The sequence below is a fragment of the Rana temporaria genome, chromosome 8 (assembly GCF_905171775.1).
Source record: "Rana temporaria chromosome 8, aRanTem1.1, whole genome shotgun sequence".
In the NCBI taxonomy this organism is placed as follows: Eukaryota; Metazoa; Chordata; class Amphibia; order Anura; family Ranidae; genus Rana; species Rana temporaria.
In genome coordinates, this window is record NC_053496.1 from 57,483,901 (window position 1) to 57,508,715 (window position 24,815).

The 24,815-nt window shown below is 44.9% G+C and overlaps 1 protein-coding gene across 1 annotated transcript in view; it reads left to right on the forward strand.

Moving 5' to 3' along the window:
• The window catches only part of CFAP46 (cilia and flagella associated protein 46), a 267,974-nt gene that overhangs the window by 41,312 nt on the left and 201,847 nt on the right, over nt 1–24,815 (forward strand). The window contains exons 11-18 of the mRNA XM_040361829.1: nt 1,699–1,797; nt 8,102–8,292; nt 9,216–9,444; nt 9,810–9,930; nt 11,403–11,529; nt 13,201–13,328; nt 20,968–21,110; nt 24,107–24,240. Of these exons, the coding sequence (XP_040217763.1) occupies nt 1,699–1,797; nt 8,102–8,292; nt 9,216–9,444; nt 9,810–9,930; nt 11,403–11,529; nt 13,201–13,328; nt 20,968–21,110; nt 24,107–24,240 (1,172 nt within the window). The remainder of the gene's footprint in view (nt 1–1,698; nt 1,798–8,101; nt 8,293–9,215; nt 9,445–9,809; nt 9,931–11,402; nt 11,530–13,200; nt 13,329–20,967; nt 21,111–24,106; nt 24,241–24,815) is intronic.

The following is a 24,815-nucleotide window of genomic DNA, read 5'->3' on the forward strand; positions in this document are numbered from 1 at the left end:
GGTGACATTGGGTCCCACTGCTGGAAATCAAAGTCAGTTAGCCAATAAGGAGAGAGAGGGGGGGTGGGGCAGAAATGGGGCTCCGTGTCTGAATGGACACAGGGAGCTGTGACTCCGCTCAGGTGCCCCCATAGCAAGCTGCTTGCTGTGGGGGCACTCAATAGGAGGGAGGGGCCAGGAGAGACGAAGAGGGACCCAAGAAGAGGAGGATCTGGGCTGCTCTGTGCAAATCCACTGCACAGAGGAGGTAAGTATAACATGTTTGTTATTTTAAGAGAAAAAAACAAGACAAGGTGGCTAATTAAGAGTGACTTTCCTTAGTGTTTTCATTGACAAGAAAACTTGAAATACAGTCATGGAAACGTAAGTGTCACATTGATTCCAGTGATTTGTGATGGACCATTTGGAGCTAGCTATAGTAGCTAATCATGTTATCCAAGGAAGCTGCTGAAAATCATAGTATACCAGTGATTTTCAGTTTCATAGACAAGCACAGTAGCCAGGTAACTATATACAAATAGTCAGGGAATATATCTAGAAATGTGTAGGTGCATTTCTGGATCAACTTGGCAATAAAATAGGCCGCCATTATTGCTCAAAATTCACCCATTTTAGTAAATAGAACATCTTCTTCAGCTTGTTGTGTGCTGACAAGTATGCCTTGCAGTTTAAAGTTTTATCTAAACCCAAATCCAATAAACATGTTGCATTTTTCAGCTTACCATCCCCTAGATATGGTAGCTGAAATAGTTGTTTCTTTTTTTTCTTTATTTGGTGATACTACCAGTAACACACTTCTTGGGCTAGATCTGATTAACACTCACTCACTGTACTTTATCTATAGATAATCCTTTTCCCCCACAAATAGAGCTTTCTTGTGTTGGTGTTTGATCACCTCTGCGGTTTTAATTATTTGCACTAAAAACTAGAAAAGAGCGTAATTTTTAAAAAAATATATATTTTTTACATTCTGCTATTTTTTTCATTGATTGTTTTTCGCATCTACAAACTATGGGATATTTTTATGGCATTTAAATTTTTACTAGTAATGGCGGCAATCAGTGTTTTTTTTAGTGGGGCTGCGACAAATCGGACAATCTGTGACACTTTTTGGGGACCAGTGATATCAATACAGTGATCAGTGCTAAAAAAAATGCACTGTTACTTTATAAATTACACTGGCAGGGAAGGGGTAAACATCAGGGGTGATCAAAGGGTTAAATGTGCTTCTAGGTAATGATGGGGGGGTGGACTGATTGGAGGAAGAGAGACATCTGTGTTCCTGATTAGAAGGAATCACAGGTCTCTCTTCCTCTGAGACAGAACGACAGTCTGCCTTGTTTACATGGGCAGACCGCCGTTTTGCTTCTCCTATGAATGATTGCGGATGGTCGGCGACCATCGCAACCACCGAACCTGCTATTTGGCTCCTGCTGTGTCCAATCACAATGGGAGCAGGTCTATGGCAGTGTGAGCAAGAGGAAACTACGTACAAGTACGTTGTTTCACGCAGCCGTCCCGCCCCGTCCCGCCGCAGTATATGTATGGTGGGTGGTCCTGAAGCGGTTAAAGTAAGACTGCGGAGTGCAATAGAACCGCATTGGATTTCTGGCAGGATTAACAGGTATTTGATTGCATTTATTGAATAGATATAATTTAGTGCTTTAAATTGTATATTTAACATTTCCCATATTCTAGGATGAAAGAACTCTTATAACTTTAGAATGTCTACAGAGTGAACTTGAAGTTCTGTCTCTTGGTCCTCGGGTTGAAATGTACACCAAAAGTGTTGTTGAGGTATATATGATTTGTACTGAATTTACTTATGCAGTGTTGTACAGCACACAGTACATCTTAAAGTCTATCAATCTGACACACTATAAACATAGATGTCCCTGAAACAACTACCTATACTGATGAAAAGTCCAATAGTAAAGTAAAAGTATTTAGTGCTGCTACCCAATCAATCCCACATCAGTAGAACTCATGGGAGCCCGCTCTGCAGTCTCACAGCTGTATCATGTATCCATAAAAGTGATCCGCACCACCGCTGCTGCTCTTAATATCGTATTTATTGTAGAAACCATAGTGTACAAGTCAGGAATACCGAACTTTGATGCGTTTTAAAGTCTATATGGTTTATAACTGAAGCTGTGTAGGCTGAAACGCGTAAAATCACTGTATTCCTGACTTGTATACTATGGTTTCTACAATAAACAAGATTTTACTTTCAAAGATTTGTATTTGTTTATAAAACAGACATACATGAAATACAAAATTCTTACGAGGCATTGAAAGAGCCTACAGTCTCACAGATATGACAAAAAAGTTACAGTAGGTGTTTGTGATATTGTGCTTTTAGCAGGACAGCGTCGCGCTGATACTCGGCGACAGGGTGCCGAGATCTCGCCGACATCTCACACTCACTGGAATAGTGACAGCACATCCCAGCAAGCGCGTCATAGAAGCGACGGGAGATCCGACTTGGATTCCCGCCAATTCTACACGCGTGCGGCGTTTGTTATGAATCCTGAGGGGGAAGTCCCCGCCGGATTTTAAATAAAAATCCGGCATGGGTCCCCCCCTCAGGAGCATACCGGGCCCTTAGGTCTGTTATGGGTTGTAAGGAGAGCCCCCCTACGCCGAAAAAAACGGCGTAGGGGGTCCCCCTACAATCCATACCAGAGCCGTATCCAAAGCACGCTACCCGGCCAGCCAGGAAGGGAGTGGGGACGAGCGAGCGCCCCCCCCCCCCCTCCTGAGCCGTACCAGGCTGCATGCCCTCAACATGGGGGGGTTGGGTGCTCTGGGGCAGGGGGGTGCACTGCGGCCCCCCACCTCAGAGCACCCTGTCCCCATGTTGATGAGGACAGGGCCCCTTCCCGACAACCCTGGCCGTTGGTTGTCGGGGTATGCGGGCGGGAGGCTTATCGGAATCTGGGAGCCCCCTTTAATAAGGGGGCCCCCAGATACCGGCCCCCCCACCCTAAGTGAATGAGTATGGGGTACATCGTACCCCTACCCATTCACCTGCAAGAAAAGTGGTAAAAACACAAATAAACCACACAGTGTATTAAAATATTTTATTTTTCTGCTCCGGAGGCCGCCCCCTGTCTTCTTTATTAGCTCTTTTACCAGGGGGGGCTTCTTCTTTGACGTCTTCGGGTGGGTGGGGGCCGCCGTCTGGTTCTCTTCCACCGCCGGGGGGGGGTGGCTTTTAAAAAAGCCCCCACCCCCCCGGCGGGTTTCCTCCGGCGTCTTCGGCGGGGCTCTTCTTCTTCCGCTATCCCGACGGGTCTTCTCCGCTATCCGGGGGGTCTCGCCGCTCTCCGCTGTTGACTCGTCGCACCCCGGTTCTTCGTCTCGCAGTCCGGTCCCTTCTTCCGTGCTGTACGTCTTCTTCCGCGCTGTGACGTCATGTTCTTCACTTCTCTTCTTCTCCCGATGTTGACTCGCCGGTCCTCCTCGCTGAAATGACGGATGCGCGCCTTGCATCGGACCTATATAGGCCTCACAGTCCCATCATGCTCTGTACCTACCCATGTGATACCTACCCACGTGGTAGGTATCACATGGGTAGGTACAGAGCATGATGGGACTGTGAGGCCTATATAGGTCCGATGCAAGGCGCGCATCCGTCATTTCAGCGAGGAGGACCGGCGAGTCAACATCGGGAGAAGAAGAGAAGTGAAGAACATGACGTCACAGCGCGGAAGAAGACGTACAGCACGGAAGAAGGGACCGGACTGCGAGACGAAGAACCGGGGTGCGACGAGTCAACAGCGGAGAGCGGCGAGACCCCCCGGATAGCGGAGAAGACCCGTCGGGATAGCGGAAGAAGAAGAGCCCCGCCGAAGACGCCGGAGGAAACCCGCCGGGGGGGTGGGGGCTTTTTTAAAAGCCACCCCCCCCCGGCGGTGGAAGAGAACCAGACGGCGGCCCCCACCCACCCGAAGACGTCAAAGAAGAAGCCCCCCCTGGTAAAAGAGCTAATAAAGAAGACAGGGGGCGGCCTCCGGAGCAGAAAAATAAAATATTTTAATACACTGTGTGGTTTATTTGTGTTTTTACCACTTTTCTTGCAGGTGAATGGGTAGGGGTACGATGTACCCCATACTCATTCACTTAGGGTGGGGGGGCCGGTATCTGGGGGCCCCCTTATTAAAGGGGGCTCCCAGATTCCGATAAGCCTCCCGCCCGCATACCCCGACAACCAACGGCCAGGGTTGTCGGGAAGGGGCCCTGTCCTCATCAACATGGGGACAGGGTGCTCTGAGGTGGGGGGCCGCAGTGCGCCCCCCTGCCCCAGAGCACCCAACCCCCCCATGTTGAGGGCATGCAGCCTGGTACGGCTCAGGAGGGGGGGGGCGCTCGCTCGTCCCCACTCCCTTCCTGGCTGGCCGGGTAGCGTGCTTTGGATACGGGTCTGGTATGGATCGTAGGGGGACCCCCTACGCCGTTTTTTTCGGCATAGGGGGGCTCTCCTTACAACCCATAACAGACCTAAGGGCCCGGTATGCTCCTGAGGGGGGGACCCATGCCGGATTTTTATTTAAAATCCGGCGGGGACTTCCCCCTCAGGATTCATAACAAACGCCGCACACGTGTAGAATTGGCGGGAATCCAAGTCGGATCTCCCGTCGCTTCTATGACGGCTCTGTCTCCATCGCGGCAAGCCAGCTCGGCGCTGGCTCCCGCGATGGGGCTCGTAGGTGCTCAATCTCGCCGAGAAAGAGAGCGAGATTGACACAAAATCGGGTTCACCTACTGTAAGGTATGTTAAGGCTTAAAATTCGAAGGTAGTACCGCAATCTCTGCAGAACACTCATGCTGCTAGAATACCGTTTCCAGGAGCTTGTGAGGCTCTCCTGGCACCCCAAAAGGAATCATACTGTGCCCGAAAAACAACCCCCGAGGACCCAGAGTGTGACCATTACCATAGATAGGCTATGAGTTTTGCGAGTGGATTAGATACCTAGCCTATATTCCCCCGGGGGAGGGCCATTTGACCTAAGAACTTAGAGGTACTTAGTCTGCATGGTCATTTCAATTGTAGTAGAGGGCCATAGTGTATATGAGAAGGGGAGGGGAGACAGAGTAGAGATGGAAAGAGGGGGGAGAGGGATGGGAAACCAATCAACAGGATGCTAGCTGAATGTGGGGTAGATATGCATGTTCAATAAACAAGATTTTAAAGCGGTGGTTCACCCACACTAACAACATTTTAGCATTAAATTAGGCATAGTAGCGCGAGCTACAGTATGCCTGTATTGATTTTTTTAGCCCGGTACTCACTGTGCAATCCTATATAGAAGATTCCGACTCCCCGCGGGGAATGGGCGTTCCTATCAAGAGGGAGGATGATTGACGGCCGGCTATGGCACGTCACACTCCCCGAAGATAGCCGGAACAGGTCTCGGCTCTTCACGGCGCTATACGGCGCCTGCGCACAGACTATGCGCAGGCGCCGTGAAGCGCCAAGTCCTATTTCGGCTATTTCCGGAGAAGCGTGACGTGCCATAGCCGGCCGTCAATTATCCTCCCTCTTGATAGGAACGCCCATTCCCCGCGGGGAGTCGGAATCTTCTATATAGGATTGCACAGTGAGTACGGGGCTAAAAAAATCAATACAGGCATACTGTAGCTCGCACTACTATGCCTAATTTAATGCTATAAAAAAAAAAAGTTTTATTAGGGTGAACCACCGCTTTAAGAGCAGCAACAGTGGTGCGGATCACTTGTATGGCTATACTGATAAAACTGCTACATTGGGCTTCAATTGCAACCGTGTGACTAAATACTGTTCCACTGGTATTTTGTTCATGTAAATTCAAGTTACAGGCATCAGAAAACTTCTATTCAGCCAGAGCTTTACAGCAGCTGTACCTACTCTATAAACCGTCCCTTCAGTTTGATCCAGATGACCAAATACTAGACCTGTGCAATTTTTTCATTTGTTTATTTGTTTGTTTTTTGTTTTGTTTTTTGGGGTCATTCGTTATGATCACACTTCTTCGTGAATGTTGAAAATTCGTAAATTTGAAAATTTGTAAATGAAAAAATCTGAAAATAAGAAAGATAATAACTAACTAATAATAGCTAACTATTCAGTTTTAGGTAATAGAATTTCCCTTCAAATCTGGCTGAATGTAACAAATTTATCTGAAATTCCGAATTATCCAAAATAACGAATGCCGCATATAAACATGGAATGAAACAAATTAATAATAAATAATTATAATGAAAAGTTATTATTATTGTTATTTATTATTATTAATTTGTTACGTTCCATTCGTTTAGATACGTCATTCGTTATTTTAGATAATTTGGAACTTCGGATAAATTTGTATTTGTTACGTTCACCAACAGCCAAATTTGAAAGGAAATTCCAATACCTATAACTTAATAATTAGTAATAGTTAAGTTATTATTAGTTAGTTATTATTTCAAATTTTTGAATATACTATTTTTTGAATATTACAATTTATGAATATTTGGAGCAATTTGTTAAACGGGTTTTCATTCATTCAGATATTTCCGAATTAACAAATTTGTCGAAATTCATTAAAAACTAATTCGGAACAAAACTAATTTCACATGTCTGCCAAATACTACTAGCACATGGTAAGTCTGTGAAAGTGGTCAGTTATCCAGGTCATGGAATATCTATTAGTAGTTAGTGACATTCAACTGGACTTGTTCTATAATGTTGAAGACATTTCGTCCCAGCAGTTATATCCACGTGTAGGGCTAACGCCTTGAACCAATTATCTTCAACAGTCAGATATTACTGTCCACTAAGGCCCCGTACACACGACCAAACAGTTTCAGCATACATGTTCGGTCGTGTGTAGGCGCGAGCGGGCCGAATTCCAGCAAACATTTGCCCGCCGGCCTTTTCCCAGCGGGCAAATATTCCTGGACGTGTTTTAAAACCGTCCGCTGGAATCCTGCCCGCTCGGACATGTACGGTCGTCAGTACAGACCTACCGTACATGTCCGAGCGCCCGCCGTCCCTCGCATGCGTCGAATGACTTCGACGCATGCGTGGAAGCCTTTAAATGGCAGGCCCGCCCACGTCGCCGCGTCATCGTCGCGGCGACGACGCGGACACGCCCCGCGTAGTGTTTACGCGCGGACTTCTGTACGATGGTTAGTACAACCATCGTACAGAAGCCCTCTGGCAGGCATGTACGGTGAAAACGGTCCGACGGACCGGTTTCACCGTACATGTTTGCTCGTGAGTACCCGGCCTAACAGGATGGAAAGGGTGAAATTAGGGGAACCACCCTGTGCTAGTTACATAACCCCATCATTGGTGTCAGGAAGGGCTTCATCAATTGAAGAATAAAGCCCTCCTGACACCAAGTATGGGGTTATGTAACTAATGCATGGTGGTTTTACAATGATCTCACCTCCCATCCTGTCCTTTTAACATTAACATTCACCCATCCATGGTTTTTGGATCAAGGAGCTGGTGCTACCTGTTTGGATATACATTCTGGGGTTATTTTCTCACATTTATTAGATTTGAAGAAGTGGCTTGTAGAAGATATGAAACGTCTTCAACATTACAGAATATCACTTACTACCCTTAGGTACAGCATTTGGTCACACAACCATCTACCATGAATGCCCAGATTTCTTTAGAATAAACAAGTATTTCAGGACTTCATGGAATTCTGATCAGCTGAGTGCTTTTAAATGCTTACCATGTTTAGCTTTCTCTTGAATCAAAGAGTTGATTTAAAACTCCCAATGAAACATTTGGATGTACATCTCGCAGCATGGGGGGGATTTGCTAAATCTGAAATGTACAAAATCCAGTGTAGCTCTACATAGAAACCAATCGACTTCCAGGTTTTATTGTCAAATTTTAATTGAACAAGCTGCAGTTTAAGTAAATCTCCCCTTATGAATCAAAGTTAAAAGCACTGCCCGAAGGATATTAAAGAAACCCTTGTCTTTGACAAATACAGGTTTATCAATAGATGATTATTGAGAGTAAGCGTGGAGATTATTTATAACTATGCACACAATCATACATAGAACTTGTAGTTTCCAAGAATACATTGCCTAAATGATGTTTTTCTTAACATAGGTACAGTTAAAAGTTATAAGGAAACTGGAGACAACATTACAGGATGCAGTACATCTTGGTGACCCGATCTCAATCCAGGGTGTGTGTACAACTCTATGGAATCTTTGTTTGCCTTTACTGCAGAGGTATCTGCGCAAGCACCTGAAGAAGCCTCTGGTGGCTGTTGCCGAAGCATTAGAAGACATAGATAGGCAAGTATTTAAAGTATTTGTATGGTTTAAATAAGTGATCTAGACACAAGCCAATATGTTATTTGAGTGTTATGGTTAATATAGTAGGTAGAGCTGAGTCTATCCGGTACATTGTGCACAAAGTGATACCCAGACCATCCAACTGCCATTTCTAAAGATGCCGGGATATCCAGAGGAACCTAACATTTTCTTTTCAAATTACTTATAGTATGCATGCATACTAAGCATTTTAAACCACTTAACTTTAAACCACTTAAAGTCTTAGGTGGACATCATATGACATCCTTAGGTTGAAGTGGAAATATTTGAATGATGCCTGCAACTTCAGGTATCATTCAGATATCGTTTTTTTCACCTGGAGATTCCCTCACATGTAAAAGGCTGGAAGTAGTTGAATTTTTTTATGTATAGGAAAAGTATGATGGGTTTGTTGAAAACCACATAACAGGCAAAGAGATTAAGACGTTTGGACCTCCTTAATTGATAAAATGCTTTGTTCAAGTTGCCCATGCACAAATTGGCTAAATAAACAGAGGAGGCATCAGTTAGACTCCTTTGACACTGGGGCGTTTTTCAGGTGCTTTGGCGTTAAAAAAGACCGGCGCAGCACCTCAGTGTGAAAGCACTCGGGCTGTCACATTGGGATTGCAGATTCAGCTTCTTTCAGGTGCTTTTTTTTAATGCTACAGCCCCTGAAAAATGCCCCAATGTTAAATGGGGTCTTAGGGAGAGTGATTTTTAAAAGGTGTACCTTTTGTTTAGAAAAAGTTCAAGGGGTTTATGCAGCTATAGGCAAAATAAAAACAAACTATAGCCACCAGTGTGAAACTAGTGGTATTCTAAACGGTTCCTTTCTTACTGTGTTTTTATCCCTTGTAATAGTTTTGCTGCTGATAATAAAGACCATTATCTTCTGTCTTTAGCTTGTTGACTGTGATGCGCTGCCAAATTCACATGGAAATAGCACATATAGAGGATGAGGATGATAGAACTGAAGTTGCCATAAAACACATACAGAAAGCTTTAGGCCTCGATGGTACTGGACAATACCAAAACTTCCTGAAAATGTATCTGCATCGTCTTCAGCTCCGAGCTACACTGTACACTAAACCAGAGCGTGTCGAGGATCAGGCTGCCATGATTCTTGAACAGGTGATATTCCTCAGTGTCCACTCACTCACAATTCATGACCTGTTTTATTGATTCAATTTAATTATAAATTCAAAGGAAGATCAAATTGATACTTTAACCACTTTACTACCGGCCGCCGTCAATTGACGGTGGCACGATAATGCTTTATTTCTGGGAGGATGTCATATGACGTCCTCGCCTTGCCGAGCCACTAGGGGGCGCGCGTCTGCTCGTTTCATCCTCCTGGAAAAAATATCCTCAAACGAGAACAGACAACCCAAACAAACCAAAACTGAGAAAAATCATATCAGAAGCAATTTTCTGTAGTTCAGAACTTCAGGAAGATAAATCAGCCAATGCTAGTTCTTGTTTTATTCTTGTTGCAGGCAAAACAGAGCAACTCTAAGGAATCTGTAAAGAAGAAGCGTCCGTTACTTGTGAATGTTGGCCTTTGTCTGGCCCCTGATGTTTTTCAGATGGTTCTGGATAGTGAAAACGAAGCCAAAGGTAATCATTTAGATGCTGGTTGTGTGCTTGTGTAGTGTACATTTTCAGGTCTGCTTTAGGAGATCGTAGATTAAAGATGGATTGTGGCCTTTTCTTTATTTTACTCTTACAAAATTGATTATAAATCCAAAATTTTTGTTATCGGAGCAGAAATAGAAAGAAAAGGTTATTAATGGGGAAACTTTGTTTTGGTAACAGTTGTCTAACAGTTGTCTTAGAGGAGGTTTACTCTCACTTCCTGTTGTGTGTTCTGGACAGGAAATGAAGGGAAATCTTCTCAATGGTACATAGTCGGCAAACAAAAAACTCAACAGAGGTTTCAACTATTCCCCAACTATTTAAAACCATTGCCTGTATATGTTATTGTATATGAAGTACGGTAAATCGTGTAGTGCAGCCCAAAATTTCAACTCGCCTGCTCGCATTTGGCGAGTGAAATTGTGAGTAGTGCAAGTATTGTCAAGGCTGTGCTTTCCCGAAAATGTATAGCCAGTGCCTCCCCCCGTCGCTCACAGGCTTGCAGACTAGTGAGGGCCATTTCAGGAGGAGCTGTCAGCCGCCCTGGACCGCCCCTCTCCACCTCCCCCCCTTTTTCTAACTTAATTCTGCATAAATCATTTAACAGTGTCATTTCATGAGATCATTTATGAGGGTGTGTTTAGGGGCAGAATTAGGGGCAGGGTAGGGGTTGGGTGGGGAAACTGATGGCGAGTAACTCTTAAGGCCTGGCTAGTAGCTCAGGATTTGAAATTTTGAGCCACGTGTATATGTTTTTGTTATTGTACATGTCTAATTGTTTTTACGTGTAATTCTGGATTCTGGCATAATTTATGCAAATATTCTTTACCTTACATTCCGATCAGGTTCCAGACACAAGGGCGTACTGCCCAGTCAGCTCCTACAAAGACTCATTTCAGCTGTGAGCAATGCTGGACAATATTTTTTCACTGTGAGAACTAATACTCCTCTTTAGATATGGCAAGCGAAAATGTGTTTTTTTTCTTTTCAACTGCACAAAAATACCAATTGCATTTATGTGAGTAGTAACCTTAAAGCTGCACTTCAATCAACACTGAAAATGAAACTTTGAATTGTATACAGGCAGCTCTGTGTCTTGGCCTAGGCCTACAAGGCCCAGGCTTAGGGCGGCACTTTGTGGGGGGTCCCGGCTCCCGCCTTCAGCACAAAAACAGTCCCCAGCTGCTTACTGTAGTGCTTTTCACAAGCAAGAACATTTATACCTGCCTTGAAAACTGAATGTGACTAGTGATTCAGGAAGAAGAGGAAGTACATTCCCAGTGACCCTGTGAGGTGCTGTCTTGATTCTGATTACAGTTGTTGTTGGAAAATATTATGAAGTTATATTAAATAAACATTCTGCTTTTAGCAGAGCTGCCTTGTTTGCTATATTTTTGATTTGTCTATCGGCATGAAAAAAAAATATGCAATACTTACAACTTCTCTTATATTAGTCTCCATAGGTAAAGGTAATAAAGGACGTTTAAGTCACTTATATATGAGAGCACAGCATCATACAAAATGTGTCTTGAAGACTGAAGGCCATTTAATCCGAACAGACAATAAAAATGATGTTGAGAGGTATGTCCACTAATCACTCTAACTTTTTTCATTTTTTTTTATTAATTTTTTTATTTATTAAACAGTTGTTGTGCAGGTGTGATAAACATCTACACCATCAGAACGGGAATTGCTGTACTTCCTGTATTATGTGTTTTTCCTATATCATACACATCATCTAGTTTTTTGTTTCTTGATTGAGGTATTTCTGGAAAAAAATACATCATGGCCACCAGATGGCAATGACAGTATAGGAACTACACATGTTAGAGATGGCAATGACAGTATAGGAACTACACATGTTAGAGAATTTATGGCAATTTTCACCTTTAATGGCCCAGATTCTCGTAGATGGGTGTAAAACTGTGCGGGCGTAACGTATCTGATTTACGTTACGCCGCCGTAAGTTTTACAGGCAAGTGCTTTATTCACAAAGAACTTGCCTGTAAAGTTGCGGCGGCGTAGCGTAAATCACCTGGTGCAAGCACGCCTAATTCAAATGAGCCGGGTAGGGGGCGGGGAGCATTTAAATTAGGCGCGTTCCCGCGCCGAACGTACTGCGCATGCGCCGTCCGTAAAATATCCCAGGGTGCATTGCTCCAAATGACGTCGCAAGGACGTCATTGGTTTCGACGTGAACGTAAATGGCGTCCAGCCCCATTTACGGATGACTTACGCAAACGACGTAAATTTAAAAATTTCGATGCGGGAACGACGGCCATACTTAACATTGGTTGCCCCTCATATAGCAGGGGCAACTTTACACGTCGCAAATCTAACGTAAATGTCGTAACTTCACTGCGTCAACTGCGCGTACGTTCGGGAATTCGCATATTTTGCTAATTTGCATACTCGACGGGGAAAACAACGGAGGCGACACCTAGCGGCAAAAAAAAAAAAATTGCATTTAAGATCCGACAGCGTAAGAGCCTTACGCCTGTCGGATCTAATGGATATCTATGCGTAACTGATTCTAAGAATCAGTCACATAGATACGACGGCCCAGATTAGGACTTACGACGGTGTACATTGCGTTGCGCCGTCGTAAGCCCTTTATGAATCTGGGCCACTGTGTGGATGTTTGTCATATCTGCACAGTGAACCTTTTATACCCCTTAGTACCGTTGTTTTATTCTTTGGTTACCACAATATAAATCTGCTCTGTAAGTTAAATGCAAAATAGCAGGTACTATATTGTGGGTAAAAAAAAAAATTTTTTTTTTGCAAAACTACTTAGTAACACAAACCTTTGAATTTTATTGGTCACTAAACAAGTGCATAATTCTCCCAAAACAGTTTATGTAAAGAGGTTAATAATGTTTTTGGGTGAATATGCCACAGTTTAAGAATTATTATCTATGACATGTAGGCCTATAGGACAAAAAAATAATAACACACAAACTATAGGAGGTTGCTGGTAGCATAAGATGGCAACTTCAGGTTTTCTCTCACCAGTATCTCCTGGAGTTCTCCTGAAGTGTCAATGCATATACCAACCTCACAACTAATATCCAGGCATTTTTTGTGGTTCTATTATTATAATTATTTGTACTGATTTATGTTTTTTCAAATCAAGGGCAATAATGGAGGAAATATGTTTACCATACTATGTTGTACTTCATGATATTATATACTGGTAATTCTTTATTACGTCCTGTTGCACTTTTTTCATGGTTGTTAATGTTGCACTAGGGCCAGACTCTGGGCAGATTTGGCCAAAGTTGCTCGGAAACAGGAGGTCTGGGACGTGTGTAGGACAGCGTGCAGATTTTGCCTCTTATATGATGACGGCCGCTGGAATGTGCCCACACAAGCTGTTTGTAAGTTTACTTACTTTTTTCCATCATTCATAATATATGCAACATCTTTGACATGTCTAACCTTTTTATTCTCTGAAGTGTAAAATGAAAAGTATGTGCTATACATTTCTTCTAAATATAGATGGGTATCAAAGGGTTAAACATCTGGGGCCAAATTCTCAAAACCATGTGTAAATTTAGGATTATCTAACTTATGTCATTTAAGTTAGGGCGCCCTAAGTTGGTGTCGTAACTACCGTATTCTCAGTGCATTTGCGCTCAAAACTGCGCCATCCTTAACTTAAGTTTCAATGCCTAAGGCGTGGTTATGGCAAGTGGGATTGAAGTGGGCGTGCTTCATTGTAATGAGCCGTGACCCCATGCAAATGAAGTGCCGGCCGTACTGCGCATGCGCGCACGAATCTGGACCTCAATGCGCATGTGCAGAACTTTGGTCAGCGCAATCAGTGAGATAGGTAAAAGGCCAAGCGTACTTAGTTTGAAGATCGCCCTGTGGCTAAATAGCCCCAGTCAAACACACTTCAATTGCAAAAGTATTTCCCTGTGTTCCCTTCCTAAAGCAAGTTGCTTCTGCTTTGAACGTTTGTCAGTGTTTGTTGGTAAGATTGTTTTGTGAGAAAAGTGTTTGTGGAGTTGGAGGGTATAGTTGGTGTTTGTTTTTGCTAATTTGTTTTTTGTTTTGATTGTTTGCCTGTTTGTTTTTACTAATAGTTTTTTTTGGGTTTTGTTTATATTTTTTGTTTTTCTTTTTTGCCTGTTTGTTTTCGAATTAATAGTAGCTGTCTGTCTATTTTTTATTTTGGCTTGTTTGTATTTTCTTTGGTGTGTGTGTGTATTGTTGTTTGTTTGTTGGCTGAGTTCCCTGTTGCTGGGTGTTGTCTGTCATGGCTCCCAAGCGCAGGAAGCTAAATTTTTCACCGGCAGAGAAGCATATACTTGCTCAGGGCGTCCTTAAATTTGGGCGATTTCTCCATGGCCCTGAGAGCCACACCACCACCCCGGCCAGGAGGAAGGAGATCCTTCAAAAGATCACCGATCGGATCAATGCGGCGGGGGGGGGGGAGACCAGGACCATCGCTGGAGTTCAAAAAAAAATAAATGACTTGAGGAGCGTGTCCCGGAACAAGCTGGCAACGCTGCATGCCCATACCAGGGGCACTGGAGGAGGGGGACCCTGCCCAGTCAGGATGAGTGAGGAGGAATGGGCAGTGGCCCAGTGTTTCCACCCACAGCAGGTGGTGGGCCTGCCTGGCTTTGACAATGATCCTCTTATGAGTACAGGTAATTTTTTTGAATTTCTATCTGGTGATTAGCATGTGTGGGTGGGGGAAGGGAAGATGTGCCAAGTTTGTGGATACAACAACCTGTGATTGTTTTGTGTCCTCCCCAGATGGCCAGGAGGTGGCAGCCCCATCAGCCCAGGAGGTGGCAGCCCCATCAGCCCAGGAGGTGGCAGCCCCATCAGCCCAGGAGGTGGCAGCCCCATCAGCCCAGGAGGTGGCAGCCCCATCAGCCCAGGAGGTGGCAGCCCCATCAGGTCACGAGGTTGCTGGCCCATCAGGTCAGGAGTTTGCTGGCCCATCAGGTCAGGAGGTTGCTGGCCCATCAGGGCAGGCTGCTGCACCACCCCCAAGACAGGCTCATGCAGAGTCACAAGAAGGGCAGGATTCGCCATGGGAGGGGAGTGCCCACAACTCCCCTAATTTGGATGTTGAGTGGGAGGAGGATGAGGGGGAGGAAGATGACAATATTCTGATTGGGCAGGAAATAATGATGGGCCAAGATATGACCTTTGAATCATCCCCTGAGGGAACCCCACAGGCGCCCAGAAGTCAGGCCACCATCATGGGTCGCCCCTTCCAACCCTCCTCCAACATGCAGCAGCACCCATGGCTCACTCCAACTCCTCCTCCAAGGCCCCAAGCCTCAGGGGCAAGTAGGATGCCGACCCCTGAAAACAGGGGGGGGTTGGTGCGTCTGCCGGTCAGTCTGTTGAGGGACAATGTCCGGCAGACCCGCAGTCTGTCTGCAATACAAAAAACTATCAGCAAGGTGGAGCGCAGCCTGGGTGCAATGAGGGAGTCACTGGGTGACGTGGCCACCAACTCCGTGGGGGTCATCACCTGTTTGTGGGACATGAGGAACGCCACAACAGGTGTGGCCCAGGAGGTGACTGCCCTCACCCAGGCTGTGCAGGCCAATACCCGGGCTGTGCAGGCCAATACGGCTGCCATAACTTCCTGTCTGACAAGGATAGCCGTTGCCTTGGAGGGAAGGCCAGCAGGAGGACAGACACCAGGGGAGGCTGCTTCCTCCCCTGTACAGTCCCCCCGCCCTCAAAATACTCCCTCCCCTGCACAGTCCCCCCCCCTGAGAATACTCCCTCCCCTGCACATTCCCCCCCCCTGAAAATACTCCCTCCCCTGCACAGACCCCCCCCCGTGAAGATCCCCCAGTTGGCCGTGGCCGTCCCCGTGGCCGTCCCCGTGCCCGTCCCCGTGACCGTGCCCGTGCCCGTGGGCAGCCCAGAAGGAGCACTCGGCAACATCCCTAATTTGCAGGGGTACTTGTTTTTTTTTTTTTTACACTGTACTTATGATTTGGTCTATGTGTGTGAATGATGTGTGAATGTGGGGGGATGGCATTCCTGAAAACATAAGGGTGTCACCCTCAGTTTTGGTGGAGTAGGGATCCCCAGGACCAGGGAGAAGTCATCCTAGGTTCCTGAATGGTGTATGAATGCACAGTGACATAATTGGAGCCGTGGCGGGGCGTTACTGCTCCCAAGTACCAAAGGGGGGGGGGGTACTTGGATCTAATCCAATTCTATGTGCATGTGATGTGTCTGTGCTAGGGACCACAGTGACGTGCATTCATGCATTCTCATTGTGAGATAATTAATGTGCGTTTTGTAAATCAAAATAAACATTCTGTTTGGCATATAAGTAATGTGCATTTATTTAACAAAATAAAGATTTAAAGGTCACATAATCTCTGTGATTTGGTCTTGGCAAATCAAAAACAAAAATTGTATTAGGATGCATTTACTGGGCAAAGATGCCTTCAGACAGTTGTCTCCTGATTGCCTGGCCCTCAGCAGACCGGGTAGAGGGGTTTGGGGGGGGGGGGTTGCCTGGGTGGGGGGTCAGGTCAGGAGATATGTCCACATGCATGCCCTTTCTTAATGCAAAATTGTGCAGTATGCAACATGCACCAATAATTTTGCATACAAAGTCTGGGGAATATAATAGTGTACCCCCAGTCTTGTCCAGGCATCGGAATCGTGACTTTAGCATGCCAAAAGTCCGCTCAACTATAGCCCGGGTCTGGACGTGCACCTCATTGTATTTTCGTTCTCCGGGTGTTTGGGGGTTTCTAAAGGGGGTCATCAGGTGGGGTCCCAATGCATATCCTGAGTCACCTGTAAGGGAAAAGACAGGAGGATATTAGTCATGCATGTGCCCCTTGTGATGTCTCCATCATGGGGGGGGCATACCTGACACCAATGTCACTCACCAATCAGCCAGCTGTCTCCATAAACGTTCATCTCCAAGTCTTGGTAGATCTTGGTCTGCCGTAGAATAAAACTGTCGTGGCACGACCCTGGAAACTTGGCACAAACGTGCCAGATGAGGCCATGGGCATCTACAATCATCTGGACGTTGATGGAATGCCACCCTTTTCTGTTTCTGAACAGGTGTTCAGTTTCATGGGGGGGCTGGAGTGCCACATGGGTGCAGTCAATCGCACCGATGATCTTAGGAAAGCCAGCAATATTGTAGAAGTCTGTCATGGCTTGCACACGCTGGTCCTCCTGGGTGGGCATGACAAACTGATGGCTCATGCGCCGCAGTATGGCAGGGACCACCTGATGTAGGCATTTACTCATGGTGGACTGCACCATCCCAGCCACACCTCCAGATGCTCGCTGGAAGGAGCCACTCGCTAGAAAATGCAGTGTTGCCATAACTTTTTCCAGAGGTGTCAGGGCATGGGAACGTAGGGTTGGGGCGATTAGATCCTCATGAAGGAGTTGGGTAATCTCCAGGATGGCCTCCCTATCAAATCGGTAGTTGCCAATGACCTCATAAACTGGCATTTGCCAAATATCACGGCGTGGCCGATAAACACGCGCCTGTGCCCTCATCCTCCTCCTCTGTGCCCTCCTCCTCCTTTGTGCCTGTAAGGCAGCAAGTGCCGTCAAAATCATTGCTGGTCCTGGCATTTTTCAGCAAATAAAACTTCACAACTAGAGCTGTAACTCCCTTCTGCAAACCCTTCCACAGCATGTGTAAAATTAGGGCTGGTTTTATAATGTGGAACTTTAGTCAGAAAAACTAACAGGTGCGCACAGGGCGGAAAATACGGCACACACACTTAATTCTGAGAATCGCCCTAACTCCCTCATTTGCATCTTTGCCTATCAAAAACAGCGGCGAGCCTAGCGTAATTTGCGCCCGGGAATGCGCAGGTGTAACTACTTTAAGTACGGCTGAAAATACGGAAATCTTTGCTTAAGTCATTTTGACGATCGCGCGCAAATATACGCGCCGTGTAAAATTAGAAAAATGGAGTTAAGTCTGCGTATCTCTTTTGAGAATTTGGCCCCTGGTGTGTGAATTATGCAGGTCTACTGTCTAAAGGACCATGATCGTAAAAAATATTCTATACAAGCATGTATACTGTCATTGGTTTGGGTCAACCCAGATAGCAAGGATAACTTCCCACAAATGTGTGACAGTGTTAAATTATAATGCCTTCTACACACGATCGGTATTTTCCGACCGTGTGTGTGCCCCATCAGAGTTTTTCAATCGGAAATTCCGTTCGTCTGTATGGAACTCCGAAGGAGAAAAAAACACACATGCTCAGAATCAAGTCGACGCATGTTCAGAAGCATTGAACTTCATTTTTTTCGGCTCATCGTAGTGTTGTACGTCACCGTGTTTTGGACGGTCGGAATTTGGTGTGACAGTGTGTATGCAAGACAGCTTGAACGGAATTCCGCCAGAAAAATCTGTCAGAGTTTATCCCAACAGAAATTCCGATCGTGTGTACGGGGCATAAGTCTGTTAACCTGCTGGACATTTTCACTAGCAGGATGAAAACTTGCAGAGCACTTGAAGCACAAGTTTTAGTTTTTCAATTTGTAGCAAATTTGCATGGCAAGTCTCTAGCAAGAGAAAAGTTGCAATGGTGAGACTACAGCGAGAGCTCTGTAAGTCTACAGCATGAAAATTCAACCACAGTGACCCCTGCGGTGGGATAGCACAACATGCAGTAGCTCACAAAAGTGAGTACACCCCTCACATTTTTGTAAATATTTTATTATATATTTTAGTGTGACAACACTGAAGAAATTACACTTTGCTACAATGTAAAGTAGTGAGGGTACAGCTTGTATAACAGTGTAAATGTGGTGTCCCCTTAAAATATCTCAACGCACAGCCATTAATGTCTAAACCGCTGGCAACAAACGTGAGTACACCCCTAAGTGAAAATGTCCAAATTGGGCCCAAAGTGTCAAAATGTTGCGTGGCAGCCATTATTTTCCAGCACTGCCTTAACCCTCTTGGGCATGGAGTTCATCAGAGCTCCACAGGTTGCCACTGGAGTCCTCTTCCACTCCTTCATAGTGATATCATGGAGCTGGTGGATGTTGGAGACCTTGCGATCCTCCACCTTCCATTTGAGGATGCCCCACAGATGCTCAGATAGGGTTTAGGTCTGGAGACATGCTTGGCCATCACTTTTACCCTCAGCTTCTTTAGCAAGGCAGTGGTCATCTTGGAGGTGTGTTTGTCGTCGTTATCATGTTGGAATACTGCTGTGTGGCCCAGTCTCTGAAGGGAGGGGATCATGCTCTGCTTCAGTATGTCACAGTACATGTTGGCATTCATGGTTCCCTCAATGAACTGTAGCTCCCAGCTCTGGCAGCACTCATGCAGCCCCAGACCCTGACATTCCCACCACCTTACTTTGACTGTAGGCAACACACACTTGTCTTTGTACTCCTCACATGCTTGATGCCATCTGAACCAAATAAGTTTACTGTATCTTGGTCTCATCAGACCACAGGACATGGTTCCAGTAATCCATGTCCTTAGTCTGCTTGTCTTCAGCAAACTGTTTGCAGGCTTTCTTGTGAATCATCTTTAGAAGAGGCTTCCTTCTGGGATGACATCAATGCAGACCAATTTGATGCAGTGTGCGACATATGGTCTGAGCACTGACAGGCTGAACACCCCCCCCCCCCCATTTAACATCTGCAGCAATGCTGGTAGCACTCATACGTCTATTTTCCAAAGACAACCTCTGGATATGATGCTGAGCACATGAACTCAACTTTTCTGAGTGTAACTGTCCTGTTAAACCGCTGTATGGTCTTGGCTACTGTGCTGCAACTCAATTTCAGGGTATTGGCAATCTTCTTATAGCCTAGGCCATCTTTATGTAGAGAAACAATTCTTTTTTTTAGATCCTCAGAGAGCTCTTTGCCATGAGGTGCCATGTTAAACTTGCAGTGACCAGTATGAGGGAGTGAGAGTGATAACACCAAGTTTAACACACCTGCTCCCCATTCACACCTGAGACCTTGTAACACTAATGAGTCACATGACACCCATTGGGCCCAATTTGGATATTTTCACTTAGGGGTGTACTCACTTTTGCTACCAGTGGTTCTTCTGAGAAATCCTCATTTCCTGTTCTTTTGTCTGTAACTCCACACAGTAATGTGAGGCTTTCTCCCTGGTGTAGAGTGTCGTGCTCGCCCCCTCCCTTGAGGTGGCGAGCAGGAGAGTCAGGACGCTCTCTACGTTGCAGATAGAGAAAGGAGGTGTGTGTTAGTGGGCGTCCTGACTCTCCTGCTTGCCCCCTCCCCCCTCAAAGGAGGGGGCGAGCAAGACACTCCACACCAGGGAGAAAAAGCCTTGCATTACTGTGTGGAGTAACAGACAGAAGAACAGGAAGTGAGGATTTCTCAGAAGAAATAAGGACATTTAAAAGCAAAATCGAAGGATGAGGTAAGTAAAGGAAGACTGCACTAAGGTAAAGGAAGCTATTTAAGGAAAACATTTTTTACCTTTACAACCCCTTTAATGTAAAATGTATTAAAAAAAAAGCAAACATGGACTTTAGAGGGACATCTGTAGCATTGAAAAAAACTTTTAATAATCTTTAAAATTCACATTATTGACATGACATGTTAAAAACAAAACATGGTGTTTGGTCTAAACGACGCTCACACCACCTAACAACACAACCGAGGCTAAGGACCCATTCATATGGACATACTTAAATGTACACCCATGTGAAGGGTGTGTGCAGGCAGTCCCATTCAAGTCATTAGGGATTCAGCGGCCACCCCCAAATTGACATCCGTGTGATTACAGGTGAACTCACACTGTCCTTCAGATGTGAAATTGGGAGTAGTGGCTGTACCTGTGCAGCTGCTGCATCCCAAATGACAGCAATGGGACTGCCTGCATGTGTATTCATATAATACCTGTGCATCCCATGCAGGCAAACCTTTAAGAATGCCCGTGTGGACAAGGCCTAAATGGGAAACGTAAATGTCTGTGAAACTGTATTGATTAAACTTGTTAAACTGTTGGTGTTCTTTACAACTTATCATTAGCACCAAAGGCAAAATCTGTGTCCAGCGCAGTGGAAGAAGGCCGAAGTTCAGAACTGGAGTCATCTAAGTCCAAGACTGAACTGTTCAATGATGAGAAGGCTTTACTAAGAATGCTCGCAGAAATCCGATTCATCAATGCAGAGGTTAGTGTTTGAGCTGAAAATACTATACTGTTTGCTTTTGATTTTATTCATAGCACATTGATCACATTGCTTCATAGCCCAAAGCTTTAAAAATCAAGATGTGAAAATGGGGGATAAGCCGGGCGGCCCTTAAATCAGACTCTTACCAGAGTTAACTAAATAACAGGCATACACACCGGAACTCTGCTTGAGCACTCTTTTTGGAAGATTTTTGTACCAGATCCTGTTGCAGCCGGTAGGGTGGGTTTGCACACTAATGAGCTCACGCCAAAACAAAAGAAAGAGCTCCATAGAGTAATCCCGTTTTAAATACTTATTTTATTGTATTTAAAACTTCCCCCCTTTTAGGATTTGCACTTACATAGCATCAAATCCAAACATGCGTGTTATAAAGCTGACAGTGTACCAGTGGGGATCACAGCGGTGTCTCCTACTGAACTCAGCGCAGCTTCCTGGCCAAGTGGCGTACTGACCTTAATAATGGCCGTTGTGTGGCCCCACTCTAACGTGTTTCGTCATCCTGACATCATCTGATCATGTCTGTAAACATTAACTGTTTGCGGCACATTGACTTAAGGCCTCATGCACACTGCAAAACCGCCAGTAGAGTTAGTTGTAGAAAGAGTTTTTGCAGTAGCGTTTTTTAGCTTTTGCGTATTTTATTTTTTTAGCTAAACTATACTCCCACAAAAGCTTATGGCTCAAAAACGCTCATAAACGCTGAATAGCTATGTTTTACAGCATTTTCAGCTTTTTTTCAGGGTTAGAGCATTTTTACAGCTAAAAAAACTCCTCTCAAAACCCACTAGTTCTGGGTTTTTGTGCCAGCCAAAAAAAACACCTCTGCCAAAAAATGCTGATAATAGCCTATGTGTGCATGGACACATATGATAACATGCTGGGGAATTTACTGGCTGCAGAAAAAATGCCTGAAGCCAAAAACAGGAGCCATAATAATGTCCAGTGTTCATGGCCCAATAGTATAAAACTGTTCATGGCCCAATGGTATAAAACAAATTCATGCACTACAGGTAGATACTCTAAATTAAAATAAAATGTTTGTGCAACCAAAACTGATATTTTAGTTTTTAGTAGCTGCTTGAGAGGTAATTCCCCTTAAGGTTTGTGTTTCCTAGAAACAGATCCCTGCCCCTCAGTCTCTAGACATACATGTACATACATATCACAATCGCTATAAGGGGTTTGCATGCTACTTGTTGGATGTTGCATGCAAATAAACTTGCTTACTTGTTCCTCCTTCCCCCTTTCCCTCCCCCTTCCCCTTTTTCCCCTTGCTACCCCCATAACCAAACCCCCCTCCCCCTTCCAAAACCTCCCCCTGCCTCTCTTTTCTCCCCTCCCCCCTTTCCCTCCATCCAGCCCTCTCCCCCCCCCCACAAACCACATGGTGGTCGCTTTGTTGCGGTTTATGATTACTAAGCTACATTATGGCCATATTTTATTAGAGAGTGGCACCTACATCCCCCTCGTTCGCCACAGGGGGCATTTTTGAGCTTGGCTGGCCTATGGTCCTACTATTGGGTGAGCAGATCTTCATATTTCTAACCACAACTGTCTATTAGTTTTGTACTCTAGTGTTACAAGGTCTCAGGTGTGAACGGGAAGCAGGAGTGTTACATTTGGTGTTATCACTCTCACTCTCTCATACTGGTCACTGGAAGTTCAACATGACACCTCATGGCAAAGAACTCTCTGAGGATCTGAAAAAATAATTGTTGCTCTACATAAAGTTAGCCTAGGCTATAAGAAGATTGCCAAGACCCTGAAACTAAGCTTCAGCACGGTGGCCAAGACCATACAGCAGTTTAACAGGGCAGGTTCCACTCAGAACAGGCCTCGCCATGGTCAACCAAAGAAGTTGAGTGCACATGCTCAGCATCATATCCAGAGGTTTTCTTTGGGAAATAGACGTATGAGTGTTGCCAGCATTGCTGCAGAGGTTGATACACCGCACACTGCTTAAAATTGACCTGCATGGCTGTCATCCCGGAAGAAAGCCTCTTCTAAAGATGATGCACAAGAAAGTCTGCAGTTTGCTTAAGAAAAGCAGACTAAGGGCATGGATTACTGGAACTATACTCTGTGGTCTGATGAGACCAAGATACATTTATTTGGTACAAATAGTGTCAAGCGTGTATGGCGGCAACCAGGTGAGGAGTAAAAAGACAAGTATATCTTGCCTACAGTCAAGAATAGTGGTGGGAGTGTCACGGTGTGGGTCTGCATGAGTGCTGCTGGCACTGGGGAGCTACGGTTCATTGAGGGAACCATGAATTCCAACATGTACTGTGGCATACTGAAGCAGAGCATGATCCCCTCCCTTCGGAGACTGGGCCGCAGGGCAGAACTCCAACATGAGAACGACCCCAAACACACCTCCAAGATGACCACTGCCTTGCTAAAGAAGCTGAGGGTAAAGGCAATGGACTGGCCAAGCATGCTTACAAACCTAAACCCTATTGAGCATCTGTGGGACATCCTCAAACGTAAGGTGGAGGAGCGCAAGGTCTCTAACTTCCACCAGCTTCGTGATTTTGTCATGGAGGAGTGCAAGAAGAGTCCAATGGCAACATGTGAAGCTCTGGTGAGCTCCATGCCCAAGAGGGTTAAGACAGTGCTGGAAAATAATGGTGGCCACACAAAATTTCGAAATTTTTGGCCCAATTTGGACATTTTTACTTAGGGGTGTACTCACTTTTGTTGTCAGCGGTTTAGACATTAATGGCTGTGTGTTGAGTTACTTTGAGGGGACAGAAAATGTATACTGTTATTCAAGCTGTACACTCACTACTTTACATTTTCGCAAAGTGTCATTTCTTCAGTGTTGTCGCATGAAAAGATATAATAAATTATTTACAAAAATGTGAGGGGTGTACTCACTTTTGTGAGATACTGTATGGGGGTGGATTTACTAAACCTGGTAGCCAATCAACTTCAGCAAATTAACACCATGGTCTTTGTTGACTGTCTTTCAGGCTACAATACACTTATTGAAGTCAGAAGGTTGTAAAATCAATGAACGTGCCATCCCACCAGAAGACACAAGTATGCGCCCAGCATCTCATGTCCCCGTGAATCTGGAGGAAGACCCAGAATGGATTGTTTATAGGTAAGAACGTGCTATCATGCCTACAAGTTATAAAAATATATATATATATATATATATATATATATATATATATATATATATATATATAAATAGGTTGACCTATTTATGGTAAAACAAACCCATAGTTTAAAGCTTAACCAGGCATAAAAAAAACACATGTAAATGCAATGACTCTGTATTAATATCTGCCTCCTGGTATTGCCTCTGCCCTAAACTGAGAGAGGTAAGCGCCATTCTAGGAGCCAATCAGGTGTGCTGCATGCACATTTGCGTGCCTTGCTGAGAAAACGAAAGCAAAGAGATTACTTCATTAGTCTGCTGTTGCTCCCCTACTATCTAATTAAAGGCTCGGGACAGGGAGGTGTCCATTGCGTCTATGGTGGATTGCATAACTTTATACAGAAAAGTCAGCTCACCAACCCAGCTGTGCTGTTGGGAAGGCTTCATAAATCTCAGCAACTGACAGAAATACAGTACTTTTCCAAGTAAAACAGGAAATGTATTATGTATTTCAAGTATGTAATGTAACTGCCTAAAGTTTAGTTTTAAAAATGTAGTCTTTATTAAAGATTAAT